General features: G+C 53.8%; 2 protein-coding genes across 7 annotated transcripts; one reads left to right on the top strand and one right to left on the bottom strand.

Annotated features, from left to right (window-relative positions):
* The first annotated feature begins 275 nt into the window (after positions 1-275).
* PTPRN (protein tyrosine phosphatase receptor type N) lies at positions 276-18,568 on the top strand. 2 transcript variants are annotated; one of them, XM_010988374.3, is made up of 23 exons: positions 276-466; positions 1,924-1,974; positions 2,215-2,328; positions 5,197-5,293; positions 6,178-6,439; positions 6,526-6,880; positions 7,310-7,441; positions 8,040-8,074; positions 8,755-9,029; positions 9,246-9,332; positions 9,654-9,733; positions 9,903-9,967; positions 10,609-10,827; positions 11,267-11,467; positions 11,568-11,715; positions 11,859-11,932; positions 12,160-12,237; positions 12,349-12,468; positions 13,475-13,641; positions 16,673-16,726; positions 17,382-17,446; positions 17,659-17,732; positions 17,929-18,568. In XM_010988374.3, the coding sequence occupies exons 1-23, from the start codon at positions 352-354 to the stop codon at positions 17,998-18,000; spliced, it is 2,940 nt and encodes a 979-aa protein (XP_010986676.1). In that variant the 5' UTR covers positions 276-351; the 3' UTR covers positions 18,001-18,568. The 2 variants fall into 2 exon arrangements, with proteins under 2 accessions (XP_010986676.1, XP_031308082.1); XM_031452222.2 differs by having other exon boundaries at positions 278-466; positions 7,307-7,441.
* A 1,661-nt stretch (positions 18,569-20,229) lies between these two features.
* On the bottom strand, positions 20,230-27,520 carry DNAJB2 (DnaJ heat shock protein family (Hsp40) member B2). 5 transcript variants are annotated; one of them, XM_010988373.3, is made up of 10 exons: positions 27,366-27,520; positions 26,987-27,087; positions 26,215-26,324; positions 25,098-25,151; positions 24,792-24,914; positions 23,939-24,031; positions 23,596-23,698; positions 23,332-23,402; positions 22,309-22,515; positions 20,230-21,187 (listed from the first exon to the last, which is right to left on the bottom strand). In XM_010988373.3, the coding sequence occupies exons 2-10, from the start codon at positions 27,049-27,051 to the stop codon at positions 21,177-21,179; spliced, it is 837 nt and encodes a 278-aa protein (XP_010986675.1). In that variant the 5' UTR covers positions 27,052-27,087; positions 27,366-27,520; the 3' UTR covers positions 20,230-21,176. The 5 variants fall into 5 exon arrangements, 3 of the variants coding, with proteins under 3 accessions (XP_010986675.1, XP_064341261.1, XP_064341262.1); XM_064485191.1 differs by lacking the exon at positions 27,366-27,520 and adding an exon at positions 21,396-21,424 and having other exon boundaries at positions 26,987-27,358; XR_837817.3 differs by lacking the exon at positions 27,366-27,520 and having other exon boundaries at positions 21,396-22,515; positions 26,987-27,359.
* Between the last annotated feature and the right edge of the window lie 102 nt (positions 27,521-27,622).

The raw sequence follows: 27,622 nt of genomic DNA, 5'->3' as shown, positions 1-27,622 counted from the left end.
CAACCGTGCGCCTGAGTGATGGAGGTAGTAGTCCTTGGGGAGTAGCATACGTCAAGGTAAGGTCAAGTGGGAATTCTAGTGAGGCGCCTACTGTTTGGTGTAGGAGGCTGGGTGGGTAGGACCGCGGCTAAGACAGTGCTCTTACGCCACGTATGACGCAAATCAGCGCAAGTGCTGGGGGTGGAGGTGTCGTCACCACACACCCGGGGTTGGCGGAGCTGCTGCGAGAGGGGCGTGTAGACCCCGCCTCGGTGGGTGGGGAGTGGCAGGCCCCGCCTCGGCCCCTTTGGCAGGCTCCGGCCGGCGTCGCTGCGGCTCTGGCAGCGGAGCGAGAGCCCGGAGCCTGGAAAGATGCGGCGCCCGCGGCGGCCTGGAGGTCCCGGGGGATCTGGGGGTCTCCGGGTGCTCCTCTGCCTGCTGCTGCTGGGCAGCCGCCCGGGAGGCTGCAACGCCATTAGTGCCCACGGTCAGAAAGGAACGGGGGTGAGGGGGAGGGGAGGGGAGGATGGTGCCGGGAGCAAAACTCAGTGGGGGATGTGGAGGGGAAGTGCCAGGAAGGTAGGAATCTTAGGTAGAATGTATGTGTGGAGTGGGGTAGGGGAGGCACTGTGAGATGAGGAAGACGAGAGGGCGTCTTAGAGGAAAGGGGCGTAGGCCTGGAGGTGGGGCTGGGAACACGGGGGCGGGACCTAAGAGAAGCGGGCTCAGGGGAAGATTGCGGTTTTGGGAGAAGGAATGGGGGTGCATATGGACAGAGGGACCTATAGAGACAGGATACAATGCCACGGGAGAAGCCAGTCGCTCCAAGGCGCCAAAAAGTGGCGTTTGGCGCTGAAGGATGGAGGGGTGGAGGGAGGGAGAGGGAACCCTGATCTCCGGGCAGTAGAAGTCGGGGCCGTGAGCTTTGGGGTCCCAGCTTTCAGTAGAAGATCAGGCCGAGGGAGGATCCAGGGTTTCTCTTCAAGCCTAGAGAGGCCGATAGCTATAATCTGATCTCCGATAAGAGGGGTACAGCTGGGGGAGGGGGCAGAAGAGAGTGAAGAGGGAAGGGTCCTCTCCCGTCCCCCTCCCCACAGCCAGGCCTGGTGCTGACTCACATCTTAGCGGACAGAGACAGTCAGCGCTGACTCACGGGCAGGGGGAGGGTGGGAGCGGGGGGCGTGTGGGGGAAGGGGCGCAGCCTCGCCGTCTGGCGCTCTCCTTCCCCACCCGGCTTGGAGGCCAATACAAGGTACTTCCTGTGGCGCTGCGAGTTGGTAAGGTGGAAGATGAAGACTGGAATGGCGCAGAGGTCAGGTCCCTTGGCGACTCCTCACCCTGTCACCCTTCCCTCCCCCCATAACTGCTTCCAGGCAAGCCCTCAGCGGCACCAAGCTCAGAGCTTCAGTACCGCGAACAGCGCCAGCGGCACTGGGGCCACGGACCGCAGGGACAGTGTGGGGAGCACTGCCTTACCCCACCCTTACCCCTTTCCCCTAGAAGGGGAAGTGTGCTAAGGTTTCCATCTCTTCCGAGTCCCGGGCCATCATAAGATGCTTTTGGTGATTTGGGAAGGAAAGTCCCTTTTTTTCTCAGAATTTGGCCAAAAGCTCTCCCGCAGTAATTCTATGAGAGTAGAATATATGATTCTCCACTTTCACTACCCCCATGCACCTGGAGGGCTTCTTCTCCTCGTTACTTAGTTAAGCAACTGAAGCTTTTAGGGGAAGAATCCAGACTTGCAGATCTTTAAAATCCAAAGCCAGGTCCTGTGTTTTCTTCTCTTAAGAATTCTAGGCCTCTTCTCACCTCTCCTCCCAGCTTAAAGCCTTCCTTAGAATGAAAGAATGAATCCCCTCTGCTTCCCCCTTTCCTAGCCTGTTCATCCATCTGACCATTCTGTGTGTGTGTGTGTCTGAGCCTATGCTCACCTGTCCTCCACAGGCTGTCTGTTTGACCGCAGACTCTGCTCTCACCTGGAAGTCTGTATTCAGGGTAAGGCCCAGACACAGGATGTACAAGATGGGGGGGGTGGGGTACACAATAAGAAAGAAGTGGGGAGTGGGAGGCCTGGAAGGGAGAAGGGGAATTGGGTTTGAGGAGAAAAGGGACTGGCCTGGAGGAGCAGAGCTCTCTGAAGCCAAGAGAGGAGTTAGACAGAGTGCTGTCTATTTGCAACATGGGCTTTGGAAGGCCTCTTGGAAGCCCCTTGTGACACGACTTTTTTGCTCTTAGATGGCTTGTTTGGACAGTGCCAGGTGGGAGTGGGGCAAGCCCGGCCCCTTCTGCAAGTCACCTCCCCAGTTCTTCAACGCTTACAAGGTGTGCTCCGACAGCTCATGTCCCAAGGTGAGGTCTAGGTGCACTGGAGGAGAGAAACTGAAACTTCATTAGATAAGGGTGGGGAAGTGAGGGGCCACCTGACTCAAAGATTTCTCTCATGGAGCATTCCTATTACACCCACTCTAGTGCCTCACCTTCCCAGGCCTTGCTGGAGGAGACAGGAGTGGGGGTGGAGCGGTAGAGATAGGCTTTTCCCATGTAGACTCTCTGGAGGAATCCAAAGGAGGTTTTTAGAAGAAGCCACTGTAACAGACCAGCATCCATCTCTTTAGGACCAGCCTAATCTCTAGAACTGACTGAGTGCTCCAGAACCATGAGTTCTGGAGTCCTCAGCCAGAACAGCCCATGCATCCAATTCACTCATTCAACCAGTATTTATTGGGTACTTCTGTGTGGCCAACATAGTTTTAGGTGCTTGGGATGTATCAAGGAGTAAAACAGACAAAGATGTCTGCCTATTGGGGTTTACATTCGGGGGTGAAGGGAGGGAATACATTATATAAATTAGAAAATATATAGTGTATTAAAAGGTAATAAGTATCATGAAAAAAACAAATACTACAGTAAGATAAAGGAATCAGAAATAGTGAGGTAGGAAGCTGCAGGATTAAATTGAGTGGTCAAGATGGAACTTATTGGGACTATGAAATTTAAATAAAGACATCAAGGAGGTGAGGGTGTTTTCCAGAAGGTTATCTAGGGGAAGAGTGTTTAAGGTATCCAGAGAGCTAGAACATGCTCCCTAAAGTAGGAACATGACTTTGAGGAACACCATGGAGAACACCTTTACAGTGTGGCTGTAGAGGAGTGATGGAGAAGCAGAGTAGAAGATGCAGTCAGGTAGGTGAAGGAGAATTATTTTCCTCTAGGATTTTATAAGAGAATGCATGGACATTGGCATTACTCTGAGTAAAAGAGGAAACCATCACAAGGTTTGAGCATAAGGGTGCGTGATCTCACTTCTACTTTAAAAGGATTACTCTTGCTGCTGTGTTAAGAACAGAGTGTATGGAGTCAAGGGTAGAAACAGAGCACTAAACATTAAAAGCTACCACAATAACTCATATAAGTGAAGAATAGGTGTGGATGAGGGTGGTTGCAGGGAGGTAATGAGAAATGACAGGATTCTGCCTATATTTTTAAGGTAGTGAGCATGATTTCATGAAATATTGGATACAGCCATGAAAGAAAGGGAGGAGTCAAGGTGACACTCAGGTTTTATCGCCTGAACAACTGAGTTGATGGACATGTCATTAACTATGTTGAAGGATCAACTGGGGGTAAGGGGTGTTCAGTTTTGAATGTTCTGAGTTTAAGATAGCCATTCAAATAGAGTGGGAAGTTGAGTACATAATCCTGGGTTTAGAAAGAGAAAGGTCTGGAGTGGAGATATAAATTTGGAATTCTTTGATATATAGATGGTAATTAAAACCTTGAGATGGATGAAATAATCAAAGGATTGAGTGTTTATGAAGAAGACCCCTAGAGAATTCTAATATTAAGAGGATGAGGAGAAGGAGTAGAACTATCAAGGGACACTGAGAAGGAGGAGCCAGTGAGGTAGGAGGAAAAACAAGACTGTCTGGTGTCCTGGAAGCCAAGAGAAAGTGTATCAAGGAGGAAAGAGTGATCAAATGATGGTGGTAGGTTAAATCAGATGACATCTGAGAATTGACCACTGAATTTAGATATACAGAAGCCCCTGCTGATCTTGATGAAAGCAGTTTTAGTAGAATAGTTGGAAATAAAATCCTGGGTAGGGTGGATTAAAGGAGAATGGGAGGAGAGGAATTGGATATAGCCAGTATAGGTAACACTTTCAAAGAGTCTTGCTGCAAAGAAAAGCAAAGACAGGGTGACAGATGGAGGGGAATGTAGGATCAAGCAGAATTTTTATAAGATGGAAGACATTGCATCATGTTTGTGTGCTAATGGGAATAATTCAGTAGAGAACAGGAGAAAATGATGATGTAGGAAAAAGGGGAGGATTAGGGGGAAGATTTTCCTGAGTAGGTGGTACGGATGAAATCTAGTACTCAAGTGGAGGAACTGGCCTTATATAGGAACACAGAGATTTCATCTAATGCTAATAGGCAAAAAGGCTGGTATGGATGCTAGTAGACCCCAGGGTGTGAATTAAGAACAGTACAGATTATTAACCCAGAAGCAGGGGAAAAGGAATGGGGGAGTGGGTGTGGAGAGTGGGAGATTATTCCTTTAGAATAGGTGACTGACCTTTCCTGAGAGCAGAGTTGCATTGAGGGAAGCAGCCAAACAGATCTGCCTCAGCATAAGATGGTGATGACAAATGTTTAAAACAGGTGTATAGTGCCCTGGAGTTTTCCAAGCACTTTGATTTCCCTGATTGCATTTAATCTTTACTACAGATCCATAAAGTATGTATTATTCTTATTTTACATATAAAGAAAACAAAGGTTCAGGGCCAAAAAAAAGAAGAAGATGAATAATAATTATGATGATGATAATAATAGCAGTTATGGAAAGCGCACTATGTATCAGGTACTATTGTAACTATTTAATGTTGTGTTATTTATCACAACAATCTTAGCAGGTTATAAACCCCCATTTTTCAGATGAAAGAACTGAGGCTCAGACAGGTTCAGCCAAGGTCACACAATTAGTAAGTGGCAGAGGATTTAAACCAAGTCTCACTCCCAAATCTATACCTGAGGGTGGGAAAAGGACAGCTCAGATCACCCACTGAGTCTCCAAACTCCCTCCACTGCTCTTCTGCTCTGCCAAATTCAGTACACTGCAAGGTAGGGGGTGCAGTTTTTATCTGCACTGTTCCCTGTTACTGGGCTCTCAGACTGTCCCAAGCCAACCATCTCACCCTATCCTGCTCCCTGGCAGGACTGTCCTGGCACGATGACCTCACCCAGTATGTGATCTCCCAGGAGATGGAGCGCATTCCCAGGCTTCGCCCCCCAGAGCCCCATCCAAGGGACAGGTAGGCATCCTTTCTCATCAGCTCTAGCATGACAAGGCTGCTGGGTCTGATGGACAGAGGGAAGTGGGCACGAAGCAGGCTGGGGCATGGGTAAAAGAGGTTCTGGAGTGGTCATCTGACATGTTCACATGCCCAACATAAGCTGAGTTCATCCCCGGGGACCCAGCTAAACAGAGACATTAAAAGATGTTTTGAAATATTTGGACATTTGGAATTTTAAAAGAAGCATCAAAGTAGTCATCATGAAACAAATTAGAATTTTGCTGGACCTAAGTTGTTTAATGTTCAGTTTGATTACTATGTGGAATTGTATATGGTAGGAGGTACCATCATCTTTTTGTGGTTAGGGTCTCTGAAGGCATCATTCAGACCCTGTAAAGCAGAGGAAAGTAAATGAGGGCTTGGGGCTCAAATGATAATACCAAATAAAGAAGGCACAGTGGGGCCGGGGGGGCAGAGTGAGGGGGCACAGTACTGAATGTTTGAACGTGTACTTGGAGACCCAGGTGCGGGGACATGCACACCGGGACAGTGAGGCAAGCTGCAGCCAGAGTTGGTCTAGAGAGGTTCCTGGCTGCCTTTCCCTGCTACTGTTCTCCCTTTCTCTGTCCCATAGCCTCACGCTTCATCAGTTCTGCCACTGTGTTTCAGGGACCCAGGCATGCTTACCAGGGAGGCAATGACCTCTGCCCCAGGCTTGGCCCTCTGGCCTTCCCCATGCTACTCCCTCCTTTCCTGAGGCTACCTCATCTCTTACAAAGTCAGGCTCACCCTAAGCTAAGCCTGCCTGGCCCCTTCTCTCTGTCTCGTAGGCTCTGCCCCACACAACCAACACACACACATACACAAACACACACACACACACACTTTGCTTTCCTCCCCAGATCTGGCTTGGTGCCCAGGAGACCTGGTCCCACTGGGGAGCTGCTTTTACAGGGCGTCCCCACTAGCTCCGCTCCTGCTCCCCAGCACCGGCTTCCTCGACCTCCAGTAGGTGGGGGCGGAGCTGGGGCGGGCTCCTCCCTGTCCCCTCTGCAGGCTGAGCTGCTGCCCCCTCTCTTGGAGCATCTGCTGCTGCCCCCACAGCCCCCACACCCTGCCCTGAGTTATGAACCTGCCCTGCTGCAGCCCTACCTATTCCATCAGGTGAGCCCGAGACACTGGCCCCACCTCAACCCCCGTGTCCTCTGTCCCTGACATCCGCTCTTATCCCAGTCTCTGGTTTCCCACAGTTTGGCTCCCGCGACGGCTCCCGGGGCTCAGAGAGCTCCTCAGGGATGGTCAGTGTTGGCCCCCTGTCCAAGGCTGAACCCTCTGCCCTCTTCAGCAGAACTGCCTCCAAAGGCATGTTCGGGGCTCACCCTGGCCTCTCCTATGGGGACCCTCCAGGGCCTCCACCTGCTCAGCTTTTCCAGGAGTCAAGGCTGCTATACCTGGCCCAGGAGCCACAAGTGCCCAGCAGGGCCAGGGCACCAAGGCTGCCAGAGCAAGGGGGCAGCAGCCGGGCAGAGGACTCCTCAGAGGGCTATGAGGAGGAAGGACTAGAGGGCCACAGGGAGAAGCCTCCTTCCCGAGCAGAGCAGCCAGGTAACAGAGTGCTCAGCATCCACTCCCTGCCTCTGGGGCTGCTTCCTGCGGGGTGCGAAGTGGGGGTCCTTCCTGACTATCCATGCATTTGTTAATTTGTCCTTAAAGTCATTCGTGCATTTAACTAATGTCTGCTGACAACCTGAACTATGCCAGGCACTAGGTAGGCAGTGGGGATACGGTGAGGGGTGAAGCTGACATGACTCTTCTTCAGCTGGGGAATCAAGAAGTCCTTCCTGAGCCTGAAGCTTGGTCTTGGCACCAGGAAGTTCTTTCCTCCTAAGTATAGACAAAGATGGGAAGGGGAGGGCATCAGTGTCCTGGTGTTTGAGAAGAAACTCTCACATGTGCTGGCCCCCTCACTCCCAAATGCACCCCCCCAAGTTCATCTCCATACCAGGCCTAAGCTCTGTGTCTGGTTCCCAGCAGATGTGACTCTGCAGAGACTGGCGGCTGTGCTGGCGGGCTACGGGGTGGAGCTGCGTCAGCTGACCCCTGAGCAGCTCTCCACCCTCTCGACCCTGCTGCAGCTGCTGCCTAAGAGTGCAGGACGAAATCTGGGTGAGTGTCCAGGCAGAGTGACCAGCAACGACCAACCCCATGGAAGCCTCTAACCTCACTTCTCTAGAACAAAGGAAGCAGCCTAGAGGGGAAGGGCCAAGGTCAGGGGAGGGAGTTCTTTTGAGGCACAGGGTCATCTTTGTCCCAAGGGCAGGGAGCAGAGTTTGGGGTGGTGAGCTGAGGAATTAGAGCAGTAAAGGACTGGAAGATGGAAGTAATAGAAAAAGAAGCCAACAGTGGGTATGAGCCAAGATCAGGAGCAGGGAGAAGGCTGGGTGGGAGATAATGAGGAGCTAAGGAGGGGCATGGCCAATGCAAAGGAGAAGCCAATAATTGATGGAAAGAGGGAGGACTGAACAAAGAATAGCTTTGAGAAGTGTGGCCAATAACAGAGGGAGGAATTGATAAAACAATGAATTAGAAGGCAGAAGCACACAGGCATGAGGCTGTGCTTAGGATGAGACCAACGACAGGGTCTTGGTCACTGACTGTGAGGAAAAAGGCCACAAATGATGTAACAGGCCTTTTCTCCCACCTGCACTGTGTGGACCTTGGCCTTGGCCCTTTGCCCAGAGTCTTGTTTTTCCTGTCTCTGCAGGAGGGGTTGTAAACGTTGGAGCTGACATCAAGAAAGTGAGTTTGCGGCACCTCCTTGACCCATATGTGCCCCACAGCAGCAAACCCCCTTGGCTGAAAGCTAAACCTCATGATCAGGACCCAGAATCTGTATGCTCCAAGCCCCCATTTTGGAGGGAACCATGGCCCAGAAGCTGCAAGGTGTTGTCTAAGGTCTCACCTCAAGTTGAAGGCAGAGCGGGAATGAGAAGCCAGAATTCTTGATTGACTGCTTTTTTTACGACAGTCATTTTAGACCATGCTCTGAGGATCCCTAGGGGAAGGGGGAGTTGCAAGCAGGCAGGCTCCTGATGCCCTGCTGCTTGAGGCGCTCTGTTTCACGTGTTGGAATTCTAAGATTTTGTGGCTCAACAAAAGTCTGCAAACCATAGCTTGCCTGTTCATCTTCTATCCTCACCCCCCACATTCCCTGCTCTGGAATTTCTCCTCACTCCATCCCCATCCTGTGGATGATTACTGATCATGAATAATCACTCATTCATTCATTCATTCATTCATCCACTGGGCTCACTTTCCTGGATGCCCTCTCTGTACCCAACACTGACCTGGGCCTAGGGATAGGAAGAGGAACAAGTCCTAAGCACCACGGTGGGAGACAACAGTCCAGGGTGTGGACCCCCCTCCCCTAAGCCCCTCCACTGTCCAGAGACCACACCTCTATCCTCTCTTCTAAACAGACAATGGAGGAGCAGGTGCAGGGTGTAGACGCACTGGAGCCTCCACCCTCCACCCCTTCCCTGCCTGGATCCCCCACTGCCGGCCCCACCTCCAATAAAGCCCAGCAGGAACTGAGCTCTGGATCCTCTGGGACTCCAAAAGCTGCCGACCCGCCTGCCACACATGTCCTACTGGAGAAGAAAAGTCCACTGGGCCAGAGCCAGCCCACAGCAGCAGGGCAGCCCTCCACTCAGCCATCAGCAGAGGAATACGGCTACATTGTCACTGACCAGAAGTAAGGGCTCCAGCCTGGGGCAACCTCCCAGTCCTTTGGGGGTTGGGCTGGCCTTTCTGGCTGGAAGCAGAGGGCAGAAGTCCAGATGTGAACCAACAGGAGGTGGGGTGGGCTGCTCTGCATCCTTGGAGGTGGCTCTGCACTCCTGGAGGTTGTTTCAAGAAAGTGGCCAAGAGGGTCATCACTTTTCTTCCTCTCCCTGCTCCCCACCTCCAGGCCCCTGAGTCTGGCTGCAGGAGTAAAGCTGCTGGAGATCCTGGCTGAGCATGTGCACATGTCCTCGGGGAGCTTTATCAACATCAGGTGGGGCTGGTGGGCTGGGGCAGCAGGGGTCTAGAAGGCGGCTTGAAGAGGGAGATGGCTGGAGGGGCTCAGGGTAGGAGGGAAGACAAGCTCTGGGTAAGGAACCAAGGTTGGGTCAAAGATGTTTCCAGCTTCATTGAAGGTACAACCACACCTACCCCTGCTGTTGGCTCAATCCAGTAGCTCTCCAGCCTCAAGCATCCCTGTATGGCATCTCTGATTGGTTTCAGCCCTGGTCTCTAATGGGGAGAGGGCCAGAGCAGACCCTCTAGATTTGGGGTCTGTGGTGGGTCAGGTGGTAACATACCTCCTGTTCGGCAGTGTTGTGGGACCAGCCCTTACCTTCCGCATCCGGCACAATGAACAGAACCTGTCTTTGGCTGATGTGACCCAGCAAGCTGGTAAATACTTCCTGGCCCCAGCCCTAGTAGGACATACCCAGACCTGTGTCTGATGCTCCCCTTGAAACATTCCCAGCCCACATGGGCCCTGCCTGCCACCTGGTGTAGCATGACATGTGGTGGAGACCACATGTGGCTGGGGAGAATCTTATCTCTGTCTTCCTTGCAGGGCTGGTGAAGTCTGAACTGGAAGCACAGACAGGGCTCCAGATCTTGCAGACAGGAGTGGGACAGGTATGTGCTAACTGGAGAATCAGTCAGAGCCCCAGAGGGCTGACATTGCCTACAAGAGATGAAGGCAAACTTAACAGGAGAACAGGAGCTGAAATACATCTGGCTTTGCCAAAGCTGCCCTCCCCCATGCAGTTTTCTTTCTGACCAGCAGATGGCCTCAGGGGTTCCTGCAGAACCAGCCCTTGCTTGGAAGAACTGCCCAAGATGGCCATGGGGGCTCCGCAGATGTTCTAGAGCCAAGCCTCAAATTCCAAGGGAAAACCTAACACAGGAAGGGCATTAAACTCAAAATATGTTTCTATTCTGCATCCAACACTGATGCTTCACATTCTACTATTTGATCCTTTGGGTCTCTTTGTACTTCTCTACATCCATTTTTTAAATACAAAAACTCCTAGGGAGGGTCACCCACTAAGTCTCTGGCAGTGCAGTGTGGTTGAGGTGGTCCAGTGAGGACTGAGAAGCAGGATCTTGGGTCTATCTGAGTCCCTCTGCCTGTACGACCATGGCCATGCCCTCCCAGCTTTGCCCCAGGAGATGTCCTAGCAGGGAGTGTGATGTGGAACAGGGGTAAGGAGCAGCTCCTAAGTCTCTCCCTGCCACTACCCCCCCCCCCCTTGATTCAAGCCTTGTTCCCACAGAGGGAGGAGGCGGCTGCTGTCCTTCCTCGACCGGCCCACAGCACCTCTCCCATGCGCTCTGTGCTGCTTACTCTGGTGGCCCTGGCGGGTGTGGCCGGGCTGCTTGTGGCTCTGGCAGTGGCCCTGTGTATGCGGCAGCATGCGCGACGGCAGGACAAGGAGCGCCTGGCCGCTCTGGGACCCGAGGGGGCCCATGGTGACACAACTTTTGAGTACCAGGTATGAAGCCCCAGAAGCTTGTTGGTAAGAGGGAATGGAAGGGGCTTGGGAATCTGGGTCTCACATGGGATGAGGTTTGGGAGTTGGAAAGGAGTGAGCACCCATCCCTGGGAATGTCCAGGTAGAGGCTGGAGAAGCCATGGTGAGGGTTGTGGGGGCATTTGGAATAGATGGAGTTGGAAGCAGATAGTTCTTCCCAGTGCTACAATTCTGGGGTCTAGGATTCTACTCTGTAATATCTGAGGTCGATGTAGGCACCACCCAAGCAGAACAGCCCCCAAAAAGATGAGAGCCAGGGCAGAAGACCCTACCTCAGAGGAGATATGTTTCATTCAAAATCAATCAAGGACAAGCCTAGGGACTCTGTTGAATTAAGCCCAGGACTCTTGTTGAAAAGTCTTCAGGGGACCTTGGACCCTGCCTGATTCTTCCTCTGCAGGACCTGTGCCGCCAGCATATGGCCACAAAGTCCTTGTTCAGCCGAGCAGAGGGTCCACCGGAGCCTTCTCGGGTGAGCAGCGTGTCCTCGCAGTTCAGCGACGCGGCCCAGGCCAGCCCCAGCTCCCACAGCAGCACACCGTCCTGGTGTGAGGAGCCTGCCCAGGCAAACATGGACATCTCCACAGGACACATGATTCTGGTCAGGACAGGGTGTGGGTCCAGAGGGGGTGAGAGAACAGGATGGTGGGAGGGGCCGGGCTGGCAGTAGGGGCCAGAGCCAGGCTGCGGTGCCCCTGCAGGCATACATGGAGGACCACCTGCGCAACCGGGACCGCTTGGCCAAGGAGTGGCAGGCCCTGTGTGCCTACCAGGCGGAGCCCAACACCTGTGCTACCGCCCAGGGGGAGGGCAACATCAAAAAGAACCGCCACCCTGACTTCCTGCCCTGTGAGTGAGTCCTTCTGGCCCACCTGGCCCAGCCCTGGAGGGCTTGAGGGAGGGGCTGGGCTCCTGGCTCAGGCTGAGCAGCAGAGGTGCCAGGACTCCAATGACTGGAGGGGCCTCTGGGATGGGATATGGGGTCTGTGCAGATGACCATGCGCGCATCAAGCTGAAGGCGGAAAGCAGCCCTTCTCGGAGTGACTACATCAATGCTAGCCCCATTGTGAGTGACCCCCCCAGCCTCTTCCCCATTTTCATCCTGCCCCCATAGACTCCATTTCCTGGTGGTGACGACCACCCTACCTGAGGCCCTGGAACTGTGGGTCTGATATCCTAGCATGAAAACAGGGGTTCTCAGGCTACGCCAGACCCTGGCCCACTCCCTTTGACCAAGCCTCCCCATAGCAGCATTTCCCATTCTGGCTCATGATGTGTCTTTCCTGCCCCTAGATTGAGCACGACCCACGGATGCCAGCCTACATAGCCACACAGGGCCCGCTGTCACATACCATCGCAGACTTCTGGCAGGTGGGCTTTTGGAGGAGGCCTTCTCCAGGGACCAGGGTCTCTTCTAGATAGCCAGGAACAGCCAGGTCCTGGGAAGGTTAAAATGGAGCTTACCTGGGTCTCTGTCCCTAGATGGTGTGGGAGAGTGGCTGCACTGTCATCGTCATGCTGACTCCGCTGGTGGAGGATGGTGTCAAGCAGTGTGACCGCTATTGGCCAGATGAAGGCTCCTCTCTCTACCATGTGTATGAGGTCAGCAAGACCCCACAGCCAGGAGACAATGGGAGTGGGAAAGGTGGATGGTGCACCACTCATACATGTGTGAATATATGTGTATATAAACATGCATGTGAGCCCACATGTATATTCACATACATGCATGCATATATATGTGTGTGTGCCCAGTCGGGCCAAAAAGCATTTGTAGGGACCTAATCTATGATGAAAGATTCATTTGTGAAACTGTAAAACCATCGAAACTGAGGTAAGAAGCCAAGAGTCAAGAGTACAGTAGATGAGACTGGGAAGATAAGGATACTCAAAGACCAAGACTGAGTCCTACTTTTATTGAGCCTAACTGAGACCTGAGTTTCCTGGAGGCCAAAGCAAAGAAAGAAATGCCATCAGTCACATATGTTGCTTAGGTAAAAGAAACAAACTGTTTCATTAGGAGAGAAGATAGGTAGGGGAGAACTGCGCAGACGCAAAGCAGGGGAAGGAACAACATTCCTGACAAATGGGAGGTGACCCCCACTGTAAAACAAGAGACAAGAGCACAACAGAAGCTTCTCATCACCAGATGAGCACTGGATGGCTGTTTTTCACCATCAGATGAGCACTCAACAGTCTTTTTTTTTTTTTTGAAGTTTTAAAAATTGGTCTTGCTTGTGGTTAAAGGAATCAAATAAATTACAGAATTTTACCAAAGTTTATGGTATATATAGCACAGACACTTTGCTAGACTCTGTGCAGAAGAGGAAGGAGAAACTCCAACTTCAAGAAGCAAGCAAGCAAGCAAGCAAGAAAAAGGCTTACAATAGTTGTATCTAGATGGAAAAGCCACCAATTGTCCTGAGCAGTCGACACAGACAGCTAGGGTTCTTGGGGACAGCTGGGAGAGTGGGGCAGGCTGTTGGGTAAGCCTCCTGGAGGACTGAGAATTTGGCCCGGGAGGCTGGGAGGATTTGGAGAGGCGGAGGAGCGTGCACGCAGACGCGGAGGCCCGGCCTCGCTCAGGCCCGTGCCCCTTGTTTCGCAGGTAAACTTGGTGTCAGAGCACATCTGGTGCGAGGACTTCCTGGTGCGGAGCTTCTACCTGAAGAACGTGCAGACCCAGGAGACGCGCACGCTCACGCAGTTCCACTTCCTCAGCTGGCCGGCAGAGGGCACCCCGGCCTCCACCCGGCCCCTCCTGGACTTCCGCAGGTGAGCACCCTGGGCGCCTGCAAAGAGGTGGAGGGCAACGGCCTGGCGCCGCCTGGGGGGTGGGCGGCCCCAAAGGAGGCTCGAGGAGCCAGGGAGAGAGCAGCACAGGAGTAGCGGGCCGGGAGCTGGGCTGTGCCACGATCCCTCAGCCCATCATCTCCTCCTGGGGCCCCGGGTCATGTGAGGCGGGCCCTTTAGCCTGTCCTGGAGCCTTGGCCTCTGATCATCCGGTGCCCCTTCCAGATGCCCCCAAACCAGGATTGGCTCTGACCTCCTAGCGGAACCTTCCAGATACCGCTGCCCACCCAAACCAGGACTGACGCTCTGTCTTGCTGTGCCCATCCCTCTGCCAATGTGGTCCAGCTCCATTTCTGCTCTGTCTCTGCTGGCCTGCTGTCTCCTTCCTCTCTCTTGCCCTCTTTTTCTCCCTGCCTCTCCAGGTCCAGCTTTCTTCATAACCTCCTTCCCTCCAAGAAGTGCTCACTTGACTTCTAGCTCCCTCCCTCACTCCTTCTCTCCTGCTACTTGGCCCCTCCTGTCTGTTTCCTCCTGTCTTGTGCTCCCAGGCCTCCAGCAGTCTCTGTGTCTGCTGTCCCCTCACCATCTCTCACTCCCTCCTGTCATCTCCCCTTCTTTAGCCCTCTCTCTTTGCCTCTTTTTTTTATTTCTCTCCTTCTGTCTTTCCTTCTTTTTCCCTCCCTGCCCTCTTCTCTCTGCCCCACCCTCCCTCTCCCCCTCACCTCTTTCTCTATCACTCATCTCACTCTTCCCCTCCATCCACATCTCCCCTTCTCTGCACCTCTCCCTGTTCCAGCTCCTGCTTCCTTTCTCTCCACCTCCCTCCCATCTCTGCCTGTTTCCTTCTGCTTCTCCTTGTCTCTGTCTCCCACTCTGTCTCTCTGCATGTCTCTGTCTCCCCCTCCCTCTGTCTCCCTTCTCTGTCCCCTCCTTCCTCTCTCTCTCTCTCTCTCACAGCTGCCAGTGTCATTTTTGTGATCTGCAGCTAGTATTCTCACTCCAGTTGCATAGTCACAAAAGTGATCATTGGCAGGTGTGGCCGCTGCATGGACGGGACAATGAGGACGTGTGGGCCCAGGGACCACCCTCAAGGCTGCTGGGATTGCTGGGAGCTGGGGGGACTCAGGGAAGGGACAAATACTATCAAAGGGAGTGTGGGAGGATCTCTGGTTTCTTGGGGACTCAGTGGAACTAGGTGGGGGCTGAGACAGGAAGTTAACTAAGGGACGTACCTTATCCTAACACTGAAACAGGACCAGGCCAGGCCTCTGGCATCAGGCCTCTGGCATCTCTGCCTTCCCCCTCCCCAGACAGGTGGCTGAGAAGCCTGCTGCCACAAGCCGGGGCCTCCCCCACATTGTGGCCTTCTGCTGCTTCTCTGCTCCTTGCCAAGCTGGCCTGAGGTCTCTAGGCGCTGGGGAGAGAGCAGAGAAGCAGAGCTGGGGGGGACCTGGGGATAGTTTCTGAGCCTCAGGACAATGGTATCAAACAGGGGTCCCTGGGGCCTGAGGCACAGGCTTCTCAAAAGTAACACCAGGGGTATCATAGCTATTTTTTGTTCTCCACATTAAAAAAATCCTTATAGAAGTAGTGCATGGACCTGTTTTCAGGCTGCACAGGTAAGCTAAAAGTTATATTTCTTTGCTTTAGGCTGAAATTATGTAAACTCAGTTGACATTAGACACCCAGAAAAATTAATTGCTGCTTAATAAATACAGTTTGGTGAAGGTCTACTTAAGAGAAGGCAAAATAACATTTTATGTCCTAAAAAGTGACTCCGAGCAAGTTCCTTGACTTCCATCTGTTTCCTTACCTGTGAAATGAGGATGATGACCCAGAGACTTTAGGGGGTTGTTACAAAAGCCAATAGGATAAAGTCTATAAAATCTAGTTTAAGCACATAGCAAGGGCTCTATTAATTCTAAATACTGTTTATCATTATTATTATTATTAAATGATTGGGAACTACCGTGTGACTTCTATTCAACTCCAGCCCTGATATACTAGCCAATGTGCTAGAAAAATCATGTGGTCTGTAAAACCATTCAGAGTCACCTGGCCCCTGCAGGTCTGGGGGAACCAGACCGGAGGACCACCAAGTTACAAGTTTCCCCTGAAACACTCTAATAACCCCTAAGATGGTCCTCCCTCATCCTTGCCCATTGCAGGGTATCAGGATTCTGCAAGTGCCTCTCAAAGCAGGAACATCATAAGGCACAAAGGGCAGATTAGACTGGGTCACTGAGAGGGGGAGAAGCCCCGTGCTCCTTGCTGATCTGTGGTCAGGGCAGCAAAGTCTGAGGTCCAGGTGGAACCCAAGTCTGAGTATGACCCAGCCACAGAGCACCTGTGCTGAGGTAAGACTTACCCAGGGAGACAGCAGCAGTATACTATTCAAAGCTGAGGGGTTGTCCTTCCTTGGCCGGAGGAAAGTTGTGCTGGGGCTGCCTGACCTCACTGCTGGTCAGGAGCCTGAGTGGCAAGAGGAATGGCTTGAGGAGCTGTAGGGGCAGAGCATGGATGTGGCAAGACTGACACCCTTGAAGTCACCAGAAAGCCTATCCTCCCTGGACTTTTGGCAGAGGTGGCTGTTAATATTATTATGTGTTCTTAATAGTACTACTGTTAATGAGCATCTACTGTATGCCAGATCTTTCACAAGTTCTTTAAATGGATTATCTCATGGAATCACAGTAAGAACCCTAAGAAGGAGATTACTATTCTTATCATCCCCATTTTACAGGTAGGAAAACTGAGGCTCAAAGAGGTTAAATCATTTGTTCCAGGTGCACAGTTTGGGCACATAGCTCATAAGTGACAAGGCCAGCCCAATGCCACCCCTACCATCTCTGGTTCTTTGCCTCCAGCCCTGACTCCTCTCTCCAGCCCTCTTCCTTCCTCTGCCCTGGGCATGTGGGGAGAAAAGGAAGAAAGAAAGGCCCACAGGTGTGCGTTTCAGTTCCCCTTTCCCTCTCCTGGTGATCCCTGGCCTCATACCCATTTCTTGTTGCAGGAAAGTGAACAAGTGCTACCGGGGCCGCTCCTGCCCCATCATTGTGCACTGCAGGTGCGTGCAGAGGGGCTGGGGGCTGGGGTGGGGATGGAGGTGACAGGACAGCTCAGGCCAGGGGGTCCTGAGGTGGGGCATTTCTGCTACCCGCCCGCTTTCTGGTCCTACTGCCTGTGCGCATCTCCCATGCACACTGCCTGCCTGTCCCCTTGATGCCAGCAAACTACAGCCCATGGGCCAAATTCAGCACACCATGTGGTTTTTGTTTTTTTAATGGTCCATGAGCTAAGAATGATGTTTACATTTTTAAATAGTTGAAGAAAAAGCAACGTGTGACAGAGACTATATGTGAAAATATTTCCCATCTTGCCATTTACATAAAAAGTTTGCTGAATAAAAGCCTGGCCAGAGGTTGGAAAAAGCTATTCCTATTCTCTCCTGCTGCCTCCCCCTCTGGGTGGACCCAGGGCTCTCCTTTACGGTTGGCTACTGCCCAAGAGACACCCCATGGGTCACAGGCTCCCCACTTGAGGCCCAATTCCCAGGACCCAGGAGCTATGATGGTTCCTTCATCCTCGGCTCACTCATGCCCCACCCCTAGGCTAATCCTAAAGGCTCTGCCAGTGTCCCCCCAACCCCAAGCCTCCATGTCTCCTCCACCCCCCCTCCTTTCTGCTGGGTCCCAAGCTCAGCCTGTCCCCGTCTGTTTCAGTGATGGTGCGGGGAGGACTGGCACCTACATCCTCATTGACATGGTACTGAACCGCATGGCGAAAGGTGAGGAACTACCCCACTGTGCCTGGAGCCCAGCCCCCGATTAAAGTCTCCCCAGCCCTCGGGGTCACAAGAGTTCATGGAGGGCAGGTTGTCACACCGCCAGGTGTTGTCCAATCCTCCAAGCCTCCCACCCCAGGATCCCCAAGGCTTTCCGGGTTCTACCCTCCTCTGGACACCCTTTGAGCAGCCCTGTGCCCCACCCCCCACCCCAGGAGTAAAGGAGATTGACATCGCTGCCACCCTGGAGCACGTCCGCGACCAACGGCCTGGCCTTGTCCGTTCTAAGGTGACTGTTCCTCCCTGTCCCCACCCCAGCCACCACACTTCCCCAGGGAACCCAGCAGCAGCCTGCCTCTCCTGCCTGCCTCCATACCTCCCCCAGCAGGGCTCCCCCATCCTGCAAGTGGCCTCCCAAAAGCCTCCCTGGGGCAGGAGCAGAGGCCAGGCCTCCCCGTGACCCTCTTCCCCCTGCCCCTCCCCAGGACCAGTTTGAATTTGCTCTGACAGCTGTGGCGGAGGAGGTGAATGCCATCCTCAAGGCCCTGCCCCAGTGAGACCCCTGGAGCCCCTCGCCGGGCAGCCAGCCTCTGCCCCCTCTTTGCCTGTGTGAGCATCTGTCTATGTACTCACTCCTCTCCCTACCCCTCACCTCGGTCCCTCTTGGGCATGTCCAGTTCTTCCAAGAGGAGTGTGTAAGGAAGGGGAAGCAGGAAGGGGCAGACTTGCCCAGCTTCTGGCATGGGGGAGCTGGCAGCCGGCCAGGAGGAGAGGAAAGTCATGGGCAGCAATTCCACCCAGAGCCTCCTCCTGCCTGAGTTCCCTGGCCCCCATTTCCCACCACTCTGGATGCTCCGAATATGTCTGTGGACAGCCCCCATCCTCCAGTGTGGATGGAACAGGGCAGGGGGGCTCTATGCCCCGCTCTTCCTGCTTTCCCAGCCCCCGCTGTCCTGCTTCCCCAACCCACACTCTGGCCCCTACCCTTCCTGTCCCTTCCTCCCCACCCCACCCTTCCACCACATGCCACTCAACTCTCCCCCTCTGGCACAAGAGAACATTTCTAGAAAAATCTACTTTTGTATCAATGTGAATAAAGTTAGTGTGTCGTGTGTGCAGCTGCAACTCAGACTCCTATGCAGTTCTGTCTGCTCTGCTTCCAGACTCCAGCCCTGGGCTCGGTCCGGAGCCGGGCCCTGCTGCATTTCTCAGGAGATGCAGAGAGGGTGATCGGAGAGCCAGGCTGCGGACTCAGGCTCTCCAAGGTTAGAATGGTAGCTAATAACAATTAGGCAGTAGCTTTTTATGCTGTGCTCCCTGTGTGTCTGGCAGTCTCCAGGGTGTTCTACAGACATGAACTTGTTTAATTTTCATGACGATGCTACCAGTTAGTTATTAACCCCATTTTACAGACTGCAGCACAGAACTTGCCTGAGATACCACCAGTACGACTAGTAAGTGTTGGAGTTAGGATTCGAACTCAGGTATGCTTAACCTCTTGACCACCCTGCCTGTCAGTTCTTTCGCAGCTGCTTTGTGTCCTTGGGCCTCAGGAACGTGGTGCAGGACTGAGGTTAAGACTGAAGGAGGTGATGCAGGCAAAGTGCCTGCCACATCGTAAGCAAAAGTAGCTAAACTCTGATAAAGACTCACAGACCAAGCCTGTGAGATGTCACTACAGTCATTCACCTGGGGGCAAGGGGCACTGTCTTCCTTTCTCTCCCATCCCCTAGAACTCTCCACCCTGTATGGCCCTAAAGGAGCTCTCATCTTCGAGGCAGGAGGTATCCTTGGACAAAGGTGGTAGATGGAGAAATGAGGCAGAAGGAGTCTTAGGCCTGGAGCTACTTGGGGGTTAGGACCACTTAACCTTGCCAAGGCTCAGTCCCCTCACATGAAAAATGGGCAAGTACCACCTGTCCTGTGCGGGGAGCCAAAGGACCAGTGAGCAGGCTTCAGGCCTCCAAGCCTCACCTGTGCTCTGCAGATGCTCAGCACCAATGCTGTCATCTCAGAGGCCAGAAGTGGGCCGAACAGCCATTTTACAAACTTCCAGCAGATTCTCTCAAGATAGAGGCTGGAAATTCCTCCTTCAGGGCATGCTGCTTTGAGAAAAATACAATATTAGGTTCTTTGGCGGTTCTGAAGGCCAGTGCCAGATTGCAAGAGAGAGTCGGCAGGGAGCCACCTGCCCTGCTCGACCATGGAAACATGCCTGTCCATGGCTGGGAGGCCATCTCTGCGGGGGTCTGGAGAGAGAAGACGGGGAGGTACCTGGCTGCCTCTCCCTGGGCCTTGATGAGTTTGGAGCCTGGACCCTGTGTAGGGCAGACAGGTATGACTCCATGTGGGAGAGGCAGGCCTCTGACACTGGCCACTGCCTTAAGCGAAGGAAACTTGTGAAAGGGCTGAGTCTTCAGGCCTTGGGAGGTTTTTATAGGTTTTCACTATGTGTTCCCAGCTTTTTGTTGTCCCGATGCTTTCAGTCAAGTCGTAACTCAGCCTGGTCCAAGCTGTGCTGCAGAGTACTGGGTGGTGGGTCCCTGCATAAGGGGAACAACAGCCGCCTGAAGAAAGCCAGCTGTGGGGCCCAGGAGGTGAGGGCAAAAGAACATGAGCATTTTGAGGGACATACTGAGGGAGGACCGCTTGGTCTGCTGTCAGCTGGGAAGGCTTGCAACCTTTGGATGTCTGGGCAGTAAAGGGAGGTGTGTCACCCACTGGTCCCTTGGGGTCCCTCCTGGACCACCCTGGAAAGGAAGAACACAGGAACATGGCACACCGCCCAGCTTTCAAAATTCAGCTTTATTGACTTCCAGTGTTTCCCTCTTGGTCTGAGCTCAGCCCAGCTGGCTTTGAGAGGTCTCTGGGACTCAACGACACTGAGGCTGGCAACACCCTGGCTCCACCACTCCCCTCCCTGGCCACCAGGCTCCCCACGCAGGGAGGAGGAGAGGCAGCTTCTGTGGTGTTGGAGAGAAAGAATAGGCAGCAGGGTCAGAGGCCAAAGAAGCCATACAAGCAGCAACATGCCTGGAGCACCCATCACACGCTAGTTCCAGCCACACACGCGCGTGCGCGTGCGTACACACACACACACACACAGACACACAAACACTGGAGGGCTAGGGAAGCCTTCCCTTCCAAGATCTCTGCCAGCCCATACCCACTAGCCTTCTGAGACCACACCCGGCTTAGTTGATCTGCCTGGCTCAATCTTGGACCACAGGACTGCCCACAGGAAGAGCCTCTCCCAGATGCTGCAGGGCCTTGATTTGTACACTCTAACCCCGGCACTAGCAAGAGGTGTCAGGGAAGCAAAGCTCGGACCATTACCCCTTCATCCACATTCTTGCCACCCCTGCCAGGGACAAATCAAATGACAAGATCTCCCCATCTCACAGTGAGTGAGAGGCTGACCAGGGCAGGAACTACACGTCCCAAGATGCACAGCTCTGTAACCACATACCACTTCCCCCAAGCAGGATCTATCAGATAGGAGGCAGGGTGCGTTGCATTCTGGGACTTGTAGTCCCTAAGCGACAGCACCAAACACCCAGGGAAGCGTTTACAGGCTAAGACTACCTCCCACCCGGCCCCCCACCCACCACCCAGGCCCGGCTCTACGCTCAGCACGGGTGAGGGAGAGGAATGGAGGGTCCCCTCCCAGTACACAGGGTTGGGCGCTGTCCTGTTGGAACTGTGCAGCGACTCTGGGTCCAGGACATCCAGCTCAGAACACATCTGGGGAGAGAGCAGGGGCGGGTGACAGGAGAAAGGGTCAGCAGCAAGCCGTGGAGGATGGAGCTGAGCATGCAGACCTGGGCTAGCCCTGTGGCCTCTCCCTGAGCCCTGATGCATGGTGCAGGAGGACAGGGTATGGTCCCCTCCTGGGCCTCCCTCCTGGGGCACCCTGGCCTTATCCCCCCTCTTCAGGGTTAGCCAGCCTCACCTCTGGCTAGTCCCAAGGCCTGGGGCAGGCTGAGGCAGCAAGAGGAAGGGAGGAGGAGTGGGCTCCGGTTCCGAATCTGGATGGCTGAGAGGCTCCCGCCCCACCCAGCTAGCCTCCCCGGAAGACCTTATGGCCCTACCGGCCACAGCATCTTCCTTGCCACAAAGAGGCCTCTGGGGGAAGGAAGAAGGGAGTCCCAGCCAGACGGCAGTGAAAGCAAGCGATGTGGCCCGCGGGGAATTGCAGAGAGAAGAGTGCAAGGGAGAAGCAGCACCAGGAGGGAAGCGACAGACACGTCAGAGCTCAACACTGCGCAGAAACCAGGGTGGGGGTGTCTGCAGCCGGACAAGGGGAGTTGTAGCTGCCAACTCTGGCTCAGAGAACCTCAGGCCAAGTCCTCCTTCCTTAATATCATCAGCAACATAGATGGCAGAAGACCAAGGCACAAAAAGCCTGACCCAAGCCACTAATGCCCCTTAGAAACTCCCCTTCTAATAAGAGTAAGCGCATCCTGACTCCTCAGGCCCTCTGGCTGCCCTGTGACCCCCCCACCCTCCACCCTGGGCTTCACCAGGGACCTATCAGCCATGGGCTGAGCACAGCAAATCCCAAGTCCACACTGGAGGTGTGTGGACCTGGGAGGGAGCGTGGAGGCAGAGGTGCGGGGAGGCGCCTGTAACTCAGGTCACGCCCCTCTCTGCTTGCCTGATAGTGAGCAGGACCCCTGGTCACCCTGAATCAGGGTGGATTGGGCCTGGTGATCAGAGGATGAGGCAGTGAGAGGCCTTCTCCTCTGGAGATGGGCTGGGTTTGGCTGTGTCACCCCTTGCACCCTCAGGGGTCCCCACTGTGCCCGGATCTTGGTTCTGGGCCTTAGGCTGCCCCTGCCGTCGTCGCTGTGCCCCCCGCCCACCTGCTGGTTTCTTCCCAGCTGCCTCCATCTCTGATAGGCTGTAAGCCATGGCAAGCTGCAGGTCCTCATCATCCTCAGAGAGGTCGCTGTCGGGGGAACGTGAGGCAGGGGTCTGCCGGACCTGCGTGGCCCCAGACCTGGAGGCGACAGACTGTTGCTGCTCGCGACGGCTCAGCTCCAAGCCCAGTGCCAGGTCGTCTGGGATACCTGCAGGAGTCACGGTTGTTATGCGGCCCTCTGACCCAGGCCCTGGGAATCCTGCCAGGCTGCCTTACGTAGCAGCGACTCTGACACCTTACAGCCCCTCCTTTGGAACTAGCTTGCAAGTGCTTTGGGCAAGTTACTTAACCTCCCTAAGGATCCCTTTCCTCATCTGTAAAATGGGAATGATGAAAGTGCCTACATTCTCAAAGTCTTCGAATCATTAAATAAGATAGCCCATGAAAATCCCTTAACACACACCTCCCAGAGTTGGCGGTCATGAAATGGTAGCCATGGTGACTGTCCTATACCGCATGGTGTTGAGGGAAGATGAGTTCAGCTCCAGGGATCTCATGTCCCGAGTTTCATTCCTGGCTTTACCCTTTACTAAGTAGGACAAAGCCCTGCGCCTGGGGCTACTTAGGCGTTAGGGCCATTTAGCTGTACTGAGGCTGTCTCTTCAAACAAGAAAAAGGGCAAATACCAACTGCCCTGCTTCGCTCCCCTCCCTGCCAGCCCCTAGCTGTTTTAAGAATACAGGGACTGTGGAATGTGCAAGTGCTTTCAAAACAGTCAAGTGCTCTTAGAACTCTGGGCACCCCACTCGTGACGATGGTGATTAGCTGGCCCTCTGAGACTCTGCAACCCTCTGTCCCAGCCCCCTTCCCCGGGATCCCCACCTCCGACCCTGCCAGCCTGGCCTGTGGCCATCATGCCCTCCCTGCCCCAGGGGAGTTCAGAGAGGAACAGTTTGGGGAAGGGATTTTGGGGTCTGGGGCAGGGGCTTCCTGCCAGGGACTGGGTGGCAGAGCCACTCCTCACCATTGATTGTGACAGACTTCAGCTGCCCGTCCTCTTCCACTTCCACCCGCTCCTGCCCGTTCTCCATGATTCTGTGGGAGACAGCATGGTTCATTCAGTGGGCATGCCTCAGTCTTGTGGGTGCCTGTCCAGGCTCTGGGACACTGCACTAGACACGATGGACTGGGCTCTGCTCTCGAAGACCTGCCTCTCTAGTCGTACTCAGCGCCCCCTATACCTTCACCCCCACACACCTCCACCTAGTATGGCCCCAGGAGCTCTCACCTGCGTGTTGTGATGCGGTGTCCTTGGACAAAGGTGGTAGATGTAGAAACAGAGCGAAAAGCACCAGCCCCAGGACTGAAGGAGAAAGACGAGGAGGAGAAATCTGGCATCGGGACAAAGGAGGAGGTGGAGGGGGAGGGGGAGAGGACGTTAGATGGAGGCTGTACCCAGCAGGCCAGGTGGGAGTCACAGTGGGCCAGGAACCTCTGTGGGGTCTCCTCACAGAGCTGCTCGGAGGCAGGGCTTCTGGTACACAGGAGGGAAGGCTTGGGAATGCAACGAGCTGAGGCAAAGGGCTCCACGTCTCCGAATGCTTGTAAATATGGGAAGGGACAGCACTTACCAGAGTGCCCAGGGAAGGAGGAAGAGAAGGCGAAAAAAGGGCCTGAGTGTCGGGCACCCCGGTTCTGAAGCTCTGAGAAGGGGCCCAGGTCATCTGCAAGGAGTAAGCAGATGAACCATCACCTGGTGAAAAGCCAACCCTAGAATGTGGGATCCCTGCTTTTAAGTCTCGAAATAGAAGATGCTAAGCAACTGGGTCCATTTCTGATTTTTTTCTTTTTTGCTTGGACTGAGTGACAAACTAAATTCCTTTGTAGTATCATATATGAAAAAGTTCCCTGTTCAGTTCTGTCCACCATAAAGAATAAAGGAAGGAAAGGGGAACGGCAAGAGGGAGGGAGGACAAGTAGCTCCTTCAGTTAGGCAGATAAGCCTGGTGTGATGTCAGCCAAACATGGCTATGAGTCCCGGCTCAGCCATTTGCTCTGTGACGCTAAGCAAGTTATTTGAACATGTTTCAATTTTCTCATCTGTAAATAGGGATAAAATTATCTACCCTACAGGGTTCATACTAATCATTCTAAAAAGTGGTATCCATTGTTTGTAATGGCATTATTGCTGTCCCATGATGCTCTGCATCTTGCTTCCCTGGCTGTCACTATGGAGGTCTAACAATGAATTATTGTTGTTATCATTTAATAAGGCGAGTCTCCAAAGTGTCACGACAGGGTCACGCGGGTTCTGGCATGTGGAAGGTTCTGTCCCAGCGCTCACTGGATCCACCCCCACAAAATCCTCTGTCCCTGAAATTCGGCTTCCTTCTCGGCCTCCCACCTAAGGGCATCCCAGCTGAGGGAGGGTGGGCCTGGAGGGAGAAAAGTCAAGCTTGTCACAGGCCTCCTGAGTCCACTCACCAAAGAGCTCCGCAAAAGGGTCTCCACTCCCAAAGAACTCCTGGAAGACCTCCTCAGGGCTGCGGAAGGTGAAGGTGAAGCCAGGCGCACCACCGCCAGCTTCCGCCCGAGATGGGCCAGTTCCTGGAAGAGAGGCAGGATAAGGAGGGTGCTTACAGTGTGTACCTCGTCCTGAGCCAGGGGATCCCACCTAAGGCACAGAGAGTCCAGGAGACTCGAGAGCGAGAGTGCGCATCCATTGCAAGACTCTGCCCTCCCCCTCCTCCCTGACCCACTTCCATCCCTGGGCCCCGCTGCTCCACCTACCTGCCCCAGTCAGCCCTTCCCGGCCATAGCGGTCGTAGATCTCCCGCTTATGCTCTGGAAAGAGAGACCAGGTCATTTCTCCCTCCTTCTCGGATGACAGCCTCCCCTGCCAGGCTAGGACCCTCAGAGGACTATCCAGAGATTGACACTTGGGGGGTAGCAGTGTGCACAGAGGACACAAGCTATAGGTTTTAGCAGCAGCTCAGTCCTTCCCATAGTGGCTTCTTCTCATCTGTAAAATGGACACAGTAACAGCATCCATCTCACAGTTGCAAGGATTAAATGAGATAATCCACCTAAACGGCTTAGCACTGTGTCCAATACATAGTAAGCATTTAATAAATGTTAGTTAATTCATACTATGTTATTATTAAGCAGAGCCTACCTTAAATGTCACAGAGAGAATTTCCATGACTACCTAACAAAAAATGGTTATTCACTATCCTTATCATGTCACCCTGCTACATTCGTTCCTTTGGAATACTCTTGTCTATGCATTACTTGGTTAACGTGAGTCTTCCCTGATCAGACAGCAATAAACCTACCAGGACCAGGACAGTGCCTGTTTGTCCTCCATTGTTCCTCAGTACCCAATGACGGCTCAGCACCATAACACTGAGTGAATATTTTTTGGATGAATGAACGAAAAACCTGAAGTCATATTCCCTGAGCAAATTACTTCACCTCACTCAGCCTTAGTCTCCTTGCCTGAAAAATGGGGGTGATAAATCCTGCCTGGCAGAATGGCTGTAAGGATTCATGAAGGTTACACCCACCAATGTCTGACACTGAAGAGACTTGGCACACCTTGGTTACCTTCCCTGCTTCCTTCCCCATGTCAGGACCCATGCTGCAACTACCAGACCCAGGGGAGCAGACATTGAGACAGGGGATCAGGGATCAGAATAAAAAGGTACTCAGCACACAGTAGGTGCTCCTCTGAATTGAAGCAAAAGGAAAAAACAATCCCAGAGTCACTGTGAGAGGGGGGCACTTAAATGTCAGGTTAGAAAAGGAGGAGACTGAGGTGGTGGCAGCATGGCTTTGGGAAGGAGTGTGATGGGTCATGAAGTAGGGGTGACAGATGGCCTGCCCTGACCCTGACTCTGGCCCTTACTGTCAGACAGCACTTCATATGCCTCGGCCACCTCCTTGAACTTCTTCTCAGCAAACTCTTTATTATCTGGATTCTTGTCTGGGTGCCACTGTAGAGCCTTCCTCCGATACCTGCAGGAAGTGGGTTCAGAAAAGGTCAGGGGACAAACACAGGCACTTCCTACCAGAGAACAGAACAACCTATTTTCTGTTAGCCCAACATACCTCTTTAACCACTCAGATCTCCATCCATCCCAGCTGCTAGGGCTGCCTCTGCAGCAATGTTTTAATAGAGTCCCTATCTCTCCCCTCTGCAGCAAGTGCTGGGAATACATGCTTAGATTATAAGGTGAGGGTGAGAAAGCCCCAGACTTAACCCCTCCCTAGGGCTCACGGGGGCTGGGGCTGCAAAAGATGGGGGTACATGTGGCCATGGAGGATACTAAGGCACTGGTCCCTCCTGGTCACAGTGCTTGAGCATCTTTGCACTGCATCCTGAGAAAGCCTACACCTAGAGGCTGGGGGTTGGAGTAGGAGTGAAGGAGAGGGGAGGGGATAGGAGGGTACACCGGAAAAGAACTGACAGTGCAGCTCCCAGCAGAACTTCAAGCTATAGACTTTCTCCTACTTATCCAGGGGTCTCCTTTCTCCCTACAGGGGTCACTCTTCTGAGGGAGGTCCCCAATCTTTCTAATGACCTAGTTCCCTTGGCATTGTCTCTGAAGGGCCCCAAGGTGGTTGGAGGGGAGTGAGGGAGGGTGAGTGGCTTTCTGATGCACAGCGGAGGCACTTACGCCTTTTTGATGTCATCAGCAGTTGCACTTCGCGGCACGTCTAGGATCTCGTAGTAGGAAGCCATGGCAACTCGTTAGTCTTCAGGTGGGTCTCCTTAGGGCTGCAGTAGAGAAGGAAGAGTCAGGCCGAAAGAGCTGCGAGCTCCTCCCTGGGGCTGGAGCCCCCCGGGGCGGAGGGGGTCTCTCCCACGGGGCAGCGGAGCCCGCTGGGCTCTGCTGGCTGCCGGTGACTAGGCTCCCTCAGGCAGCCTTATCGGCCCGTGCAGGCCAGTGCCTCGGGCTATCTCGGGGCGCAGGGCCGGAGCGCCCTATTGCAGCCCTTAAACTCCAGCGGCCCGGTCCAGGGCTCCCCAGTCTGTTCGGGGGCCCCTGCCCGCACCTCCTCCGCCTGGAGTCCCTGGCCTCCTGCAGCGCCCCGCCCCTGCCCCCCGCCGGGAACCGTCTGGCACCGGCTGCCCGGCTCGCGGCTGCTGCGTAGGACGCGGCCGGCCCAGCTGTGCGCGCAAGCATGCGTCAGCGACACGGAAACTACTAGAGACCCAGAGGAGGCCGGCTCAGCCTGTCACCTGGGGGTGGGGGGTGGGGGGTGCTGCTGCAGGGGCTGCCGGGAGATGGGGGCGGAGCCGGCTATTTTGG

This window comes from Camelus dromedarius, chromosome 4 (genome assembly GCF_036321535.1).
Source record: "Camelus dromedarius isolate mCamDro1 chromosome 4, mCamDro1.pat, whole genome shotgun sequence".
Taxonomy (NCBI): Eukaryota; Metazoa; Chordata; class Mammalia; order Artiodactyla; family Camelidae; genus Camelus; species Camelus dromedarius.
This window is presented reverse-complemented; position numbering and strand designations above follow the sequence as displayed.

Excerpts from the sequence above, each read along its gene's own strand:
- DNAJB2 (XM_064485191.1), bottom strand. The coding sequence starts at position 27,051 with ATGGCTTCCTACTACGAGATCCTAGACGTGCCGCGAAGTGCAACTGCT. Across the intron at positions 24,915-25,097 it reads GGAAGGGCTGACTGGGGCAG|GAACTGGCCCATCTCGGGCG; the intron begins GTAGGTGGAGCA and ends CCTCTCTTCCAG. Across the intron at positions 23,699-23,938 it reads CTCCTTCCCTGGGCACTCTG|ATTTCTCCTCCTCGTCTTTC; the intron begins GTAAGTGCTGTC and ends TCCCGATGCCAG.
- PTPRN (XM_031452222.2), top strand. The coding sequence starts at position 352 with ATGCGGCGCCCGCGGCGGCCTGGAGGTCCCGGGGGATCTGGGGGTCTC. Across the intron at positions 6,881-7,306 it reads TTCCCGAGCAGAGCAGCCAG|CAGATGTGACTCTGCAGAGA; the intron begins GTAACAGAGTGC and ends TCTGGTTCCCAG. Across the intron at positions 11,933-12,159 it reads ACATCAATGCTAGCCCCATT|ATTGAGCACGACCCACGGAT; the intron begins GTGAGTGACCCC and ends TCCTGCCCCTAG.